We start from the raw sequence: 7,500 nt of genomic DNA, 5'->3' as shown, positions 1-7,500 counted from the left end.
AAAAAGGAAATATGTCCGTGATAGAACCCAGGTTTCATCTCGTTCCAGGAGCTGACATTCTTGACAAATCGCATCTAAAAAACAAGAATTAAATCATTAAAATGAACTTTCTTCCCCTTATTAATAAACATAATGAAGCAAGTTACTATTATTTTAGCCTGGATAAGAACCCTTCTGATTCATGTAACTGGCAGTTATCTTTTTTTATAAGATACATCTTGAATTCAAATATAATCAGCAAATTATTGTTCAAATGTGTATGCGGCTAATTTCTGCCGTCGTTCATTAGCAGCCTCCCTCTTTATTCTAATAACTAGAGAATGAAAAGCTTTTTATCTGTTGCAATCTATGATTTCTGTTTGATAAATGTTGCAAGTTCATAAGCAGCAATCAGATCTCTTTTACACAGAGGCTAATGACCACTTAGCATTATAAAAAAGCGCTATATAATAGAATTTATCTTTTTAGTTTTAAATGAAAAATATCTTAGTCAACCACACTTTATTCTTAATTTTTTTTTTTTCTTCTTTAGTTCTCGCAGCTTTTTTCATCCCCCATTGCTGGGCTAAAACATGGTTACCAGTAAGCATTAATGCAATAACTAAATGCTCTAACAAATGAGAGATTGTCCTTTAGTAAAATAAATAAATAAAATAGAAATAAATAATAAAAAACAAAAACAAACTGTACATCTTTGCGTTTTTCGAAGGCAGAACTCTTTCACTTTCGGGGATGAGATTTTATCTAGTGAAAATTTTTCTGCAGATTATTTTGAAATTAAAGTTTGAATTAGACAGATACACTAAAGCACCAGCTCAATTTATTAACTGGATAATTAAGTCTTATAATATGCTGCAGCAGTTAAAAATTGAATAGCAAATTAGCTGCAGAGAAGGGGTGGGGGGGGGAGATACATTGCTCACACAAAACATCTTACATTCAGGAGCCACAGCTTTGCATACTGGGAGGAGCCATCATCTATCAATGTGCTGCCATTTTGCAGCACTGCACTGTATTTGACTGTTCTCTTCAAACAGTGCTTCACTATGGCTTCAGTGTTAAGGAAAACTTACACTGTGCAGCCAGAGCAGAGTGTTGTTTGAAGAGAACAGTATGAGGTGGAGCAGCACTGCAAAGCAAAAGTGATTAAAGTTCCTGCATGTGTCCAGTTCTTTCTGCAGATATGCTGCATTTTCTGCAATGACATCTCAGATCACAGCATGTTCTGCATTGGGGGTGATACTTAACAACTTTGTTGTGGTGCTCTTTGCCTCCTCCTGCTGGCCAGGAGTGATATTCCCAATAGTAATTAGAGATGATCCGTGGACTCACCGTGTCATTAGAAAGAAAGAAAAAAGAATGCAAAGATAAAAAAATTAAATAAATGTACACGATGATGCTGTTTAATTCAAATTAAATTCAATTGATTTATATTTTCTATTTTTTTTAGTTTAATGTCTCTTTAAAGGGGTTAAACATAAAGTAGCACATGTAGTCTTTAAACTACATGAATTCGATTATCAGGGATGGCGGGAAATTTTCCGGTGGGCAGCTGCAGGGCCACATAATTTGGGGACCAGCTGAACAGAGGGAGACCGCAGAGCATGCTTTGTGCGCATCATGGAAAGCTGTTTAAGGGCTGTAGGTAGAAGGGCTGCATTGACACAGCTGCCAGGATGGGGAAAGTCAACTTGAGTCTGAGCAGACTCAGAAGAGGCTGCTACAAAGCGGCCACTAGCCAACCAAATGTGCACATTGTAGCAAGGCTGCAGAACAATATTAAGGGCTACGAGGGTGGGTCCAACTCCAAACCTTGCACAGCAGCTCCTTGGATCTGGGATCTGGATGGGGGCCAGTCTGAAGCGCAAAGGGAGCAATTTGTATATAGCCACTCGCTCCTATGAGCCTGCACTTCCACTATTTTATTTATATATAAACAAACTAATGCACCAATCACTTTGCAGTATGTAGGAATGCCTGTGTTCTTTTTTTCATGTAGTGCGCTCCAGCCTCTTTGTAAGGAGCGGAATTAGCACAGTTTTCAGAGTTAAATTACAGAAAAAGCAGTCACAATATATAATGAATGTGTATTACAAAGTTGAACTATGAATAATAAAACATTTAACGACAAATACAATTCGGAGTTCACTATCCCTTTAATCAGTGGAGCCCATTACCTCTAATATGTCTTCCCACGCGTTGTATAAATTAGTATATAATGATTTTACAAACCCTTTTTCCTTTGTTAGAAATATTTACATTTCCAATGACTTGTTATACCATCAGCAGATTATAAAATGTAAGAGAAATTGCTTCTTTATGTTCATTTTATATATGAAACAGCTGAGGTTCTTCTTTAAAACCACAACCCATTAAAATGAATTGAGCTTGCAGGGAAATCATCTTTTTATTTTACTTTCAGTACACATGCTTCTTTATATTATTTCTGGATGCATACCAAAGCCCAATGGAACTTAACATTTTATTTTTGGTCTCTTCTAACCCCCACAGTGTAATTCCTTTTGCTGGCTGTGCTTACATAGCTTTTCTAAAAGTGATAGTAAACAATATGCATATAACTTCAAGTATATAATTTAAGAAGGGTAATTTAACTTAAATTGCATTATTATTTTTTTAAAATAATTTCTAGATATTAAAATAAAGCAATATTTAGAGTCTGTCATTACCCTCTCTCCGTCCCCTTTGTTTTTTCAGTCTTCACTTTGTGACGTGTAGAGTGGTCCCGTCTGCTCTACACATCACAGAGAGGCAGATGAAAAAAATGTGGGTGGAGAGAATTTAGATGATTGACATCAGCCACGTGCGTGCTCCCGAGCCGGTTATCAACCGTGCATGCTCTAAATCTCCGGCTACATCATCCAAGTAAACAGTGAATCGCGACACTCACGGTTCACTTTGATCAAGCATATGAAGAAAAACACTGAGCGAGCAGTCATTCCCCTGAAATAAAATGAGCATTATTATTAGCCCAGAGGCAGAACTTTTTCTCATTCTGCGATGAGATTTTTTTTAGTTAAAGATTTTCTGCAGGTCATTTTGAAATTAAATTAATTTTATATTAGGCAGTTACACTAAAGCACCATTTTAATTACAATGTGTTGATTAACCCCTTCCCACCCTTATGACGTTCTATGCTGTCCTAACTGTGCTGGGCTTTAGCTCCCTTAGGACGGCATAGAACATCATAGCCGTTTGGCTTTACTGAAGCCAAAAGCACTTCCTGAATGGGATTGCAGGCTGGAATGCGAACCTAGCATCATAGGTACTTCCCCCTGACTGATTTTTTTACTTCCTGTCCGGACAAATAACTGGAGAATAAAGCAATTTTTAAAGCTGCATAATATATTACAGTAGCTGAAAATCTCATTGCAAATGAGCTGCAGGAAAAAAAAAAAAAAAAAGAAATACAAATTTTAAAACGTCTCATGAATAAATTAGTTTCCTTTGCTCTTGGTCTAACATATAATTGTAAGGTAAAAATGTAGTACTAAAAATTTGCAATGCTCACGAGCATGTCTTATATTCAAGAATCACAGCTTTTCAGACCAGACAACGGCTAGGGGGTGTGGTTAAAAAAAATCCATGATAACCAGTCCTGTTCCATATTTGAATGTTCTCTTCAAACAGTGCTTTGCTCTGGTTGCACTTTATTAGGAAAACTAACAGTGCAGTCAGAACAACGAGAACAATCTGATGCAGAGAAGTTCTGCATAGCGAAAGCGCCAACAGTTCCTGCATGTGTCCCATTCTGCAGACATGCTGCATTTTCTGCAAAACCATCTCAGATCACAGCAAGTTCTGCCTTGGGGATTAGTAAGTAAATAATAACAATTATACAACATCTAAACATTAATAGAATAATTATCTTGTAAATGATAACGATTAGTTGCAAACACTTAAAATTAATTATACAATCTTCCAAAATTACAAACTACACAATATTCCATGTGACGATGCTCAAGTAATCGGATCGTGATTCATGATAGCGTCAAGTGGACTCTCCCTTGGCAATATTGCGCATGTGTGGGCCTCTTGTGCACGGCCATAGGGACGTCAGGCCTAAAACTAATATGATTGGCTGATGGCGTTAACTGCCGAGACCACGGCCGCATTGAATATAGCGAGCTGTATGGCAACGATTGGGATTGGCTGCAATAGGAAAACAAAAGTAAAATATAAGTTCACACTTAAAGGGACAGTCAACACCAAAATTGATATTGTTTAACCCCTTAATGACCGCAGCACTTTTCCATTTTCTGTCCGTTTGGGACCAAGGCTATTTTTACATTTTTGCGGTGTTTGTGTTTAGCTGTAATTTTCCTCTTACTCATTTACTGTACCCACACATATTATATACCGTTTTTCTCGCCATTAAATTGACTTTCAAAAGATACCATTATTTTCATCATATCTTATAATTTACTATAAAAAACATTATAAAATATGAGGAAAAAATGGAAAAAAACACATTTTTTCTAACTTTGACCCCCAAAATCTGTTACACATCTACAACCACCAAAAAACACCCATGCTAAATAGTTTCTAAATTTTGTCCTGAGTTTAGAAATACCCAATGTTTACATGTTCTTTGCTTTTTTTGCAAGTTATAGGGCCATAAATACAAGTAGCACTTTGCTATTTCCAAACCACTTTTTTTCAAAATTAGCGCTAGTTACATTGGAGCACTAATATCTTTCAGGAATCCCTGAATATCCATTGACATGTATATATATTTTTTTAGAAGACATCCCAAAGTATTGATCTAGGCCCATTTTGGTATATTTCATGCCACAATTTCACTGCCAAATGCGATCAAATAAAAAATTTTTTTCACTTTTTCACAAATATTTTCACAAACTTTAGGTTTCTCACTGAAATTATTTACAAACAACTTATGCAATTATAGCATAAATGGTTGTAAATGCTTCTCTGGGATCCCCTTTGTTCAGAAATAGCAGACATATATGGCTTTGGCTTTGCTTTTTGGTAATTAGAAGGCTGCTAAATGCCCCTGCGCAAAATACGCGTATTATGCCCAGCAGTGAAGGGGTTAATTAGGGAGCATGTAGGGAGCTTCTAGGGTTAATTTTAGTGTAGTGTAGTGTAGTAGACAACCCCAAGTATTGATATAGGCCCATTTTGGTATATTTCATGCCACCATTTCACCGCCAAATGCGATCAAATTAAAAAAAACGTTAATTTTTTCACAATTTTAGGTTTCTCACTGAAATTATTTACAAACAGCTTGTGCAATTATGGCACAAATGGTTGTAAATGCTTCTCTGGGATGCCCTTTGTTCAGAAATAGCAGACATATATGACTTTGGCGTTGCTTTTTGGTAATTAGAAAGTCGCTAAATGCTGCTGCGCATCACACGTGTATTATGGCTAGCAGTGAAGGGGTTAATTAGTGTGTAGGCAGCTTGCAGGGTTAATTTTAGCTTTAGTGTAGAGTTCAGCCTCCCACCTGACACATCCCACCCCCTGATCCCTCCCAAACAGCTCCCTTCCCTCCCCCACCCCACTATTGTCCCCGCCATCTTAAGTACTGGCAGAAAGTCTGCCAGTACTAAAATAAAAGATTTTTTTTTAAAAAGAAAAAAAAAAAAAAGCATATTTACATATGCTGTGTTTAGGATCCCCCCTTAGCCCCCAACCTCCCTGATCCCCCCCAAAACAGCTCTCTAAGCCTCCCCCTCTGCCTTATTGGGGGCCATCTTGGGTACTGGCAGCTGTCTGCCAGTACCCATTTTGCACAATCAAATGTTTATTTCTTTTTTCTTTTTTTTATTTTTTCTGTAGTGTAGCTTCCCCCCCCCCCCCCCCCCACGGACCAACCCCCACCACCTAAATAACGAATAAGGTTTTTTTAAAAAAATTACTGGTCCCACTTTTATTTTGGGACACATTTTTTTCTGTAGTGCAGCGGTCCCCACCCGGTCCCTGCCCCGGCGCGCGCCCCCTTGTGCACGTGCCCGGACTTGCACGCCCACGATCCCGCCCCCCTCCACATGACCAGGGCCATCGATGGCCGCCACCCACCTCCGACACCTGCTCCCACCCACCAACGATACCGGCCATCGATGTCCGGTGCAGAGAGGGCCACAGAGTGGCTCTCTCTGCATCGGATGGCCATCTAAGGTTATTGCAGGATGCCTCCATATCGAGGCATCACTGCAATAACCGGAAAGCAGCTGGAAGCGAGCAGGATCGCTTCCAGCTGCTTTCCACACCGAGGACGTGCAGGGTACGTTCTCAGGCATTAACTGCCTTTTTTCTGAGGACGTACCCTGCACGTCCTCGGTCATTAAGGGGTTAAAAAGATAGACAACACCTTTACTAGCCATTCTTCAGCCTTGCACAATTAACATTGTTATATTAATATACTTTATAACATTTAAACCTCTAAATTTCTGCCCGTTTCTAAGCCACTATAGACAGCCACTTATCACATGCTTTTTTTTTTATTAGCTTTTCACAAGACACTGCTAATTCATGTGTGCCATATAGATAACATTGTGCTCTCTCCTGTGGAGTTGTGGAAGACACTGCACTAATTGGCTAAAATGCAAATCAATAGATAGCCCTGAAATAAGGGGGCAGTCTGCAGAGGCTTAGATACAAGGCAATCACAGAGGTAAAACGTATATTAATAAAAGTGATGCTTATGCAAAACTGGTGAATGGGTAATAAAGGGATTATCTATCTTTTTAAATAATAACAACTTTGGAGTAGACTGTCACTTTAAGTACAGAAACTTTCAGTATAAGTAGGAATACAACAAACTAAATCTGCTAATTTCAGGCGACGAAATAAAGGTAAAAGAGATATTCAAATAATTTAATACTCTCCAACAGGTGAAATAGATCATCTGGGAACAAATTAAGGGGGGGGGGATTTAGGGTAAATTGTCCCTTTAAAAAAGAAATTAAAAACGAACATACCAAGTGCTCCATTACGGTTATATTAGGGTTGCAACCTGTCTGGAAATGACCTGGACAGTTCAGGTTTCCAGAGAAACAGCCACAGCCAGAAAAGGTGACATGCAATTGCAACATTCTAAACATGCCTACAGTTATTCATCGCTTGCGTGCATTTGTGTGTGTCTTTTTGTGTGAGTGTGTCAGCTTGAGTGTATTTGTGTGTGTGTGAGTGCGAGAGAGAGAGTGTGTTCGGGTCTGTGTGAGTGAGAGATAGTGTGTGAGATAGAGTGTGAGTGTGTGAGAATGTGTGAGAGATATAGTGTGTGAGTGTGTGTGTGTGTGTGTGTGTGTGTGTGTGAGAGATATACAGAGTGTGAGAAGGTGTGTGTGAGACAGATATAGAGTGTGAGAGGGTGTGTGTGCGTGAGCATGTGTGAGTGTGAGCGTGTGAGAATGTGTGAGAGATATAGTGTGTGAGAGTTCGTGAGAGATAGAGAGAGTTTGTGTGTGTGTGAGAGATAGAGTGTGAGAGGGTGAGTATGTGTGAGAGAGTGTT

At 38.8% G+C, this 7,500-nt stretch overlaps 1 protein-coding gene across 1 annotated transcript in view; it reads right to left on the bottom strand.

Annotated features, from left to right (window-relative positions):
* HS2ST1 (heparan sulfate 2-O-sulfotransferase 1) overlaps positions 1-7,500 on the bottom strand; it is a 280,471-nt gene that overhangs the window by 57,067 nt on the left and 215,904 nt on the right. The window contains exon 3 of the mRNA XM_053693915.1: positions 1-74. This exon is cut by the window's left edge and continues 12 nt beyond it. Within this exon, the coding sequence (XP_053549890.1) occupies positions 1-74 (74 nt within the window). The remainder of the gene's footprint in view (positions 75-7,500) is intronic.

This window comes from Bombina bombina, chromosome 10, assembly GCF_027579735.1.
Source record: "Bombina bombina isolate aBomBom1 chromosome 10, aBomBom1.pri, whole genome shotgun sequence".
NCBI classification, from domain to species: domain Eukaryota; kingdom Metazoa; phylum Chordata; class Amphibia; order Anura; family Bombinatoridae; genus Bombina; species Bombina bombina.
Note: the sequence above shows the minus strand (reverse complement) of the source record. Positions and strands in the feature narration are given on the sequence as shown.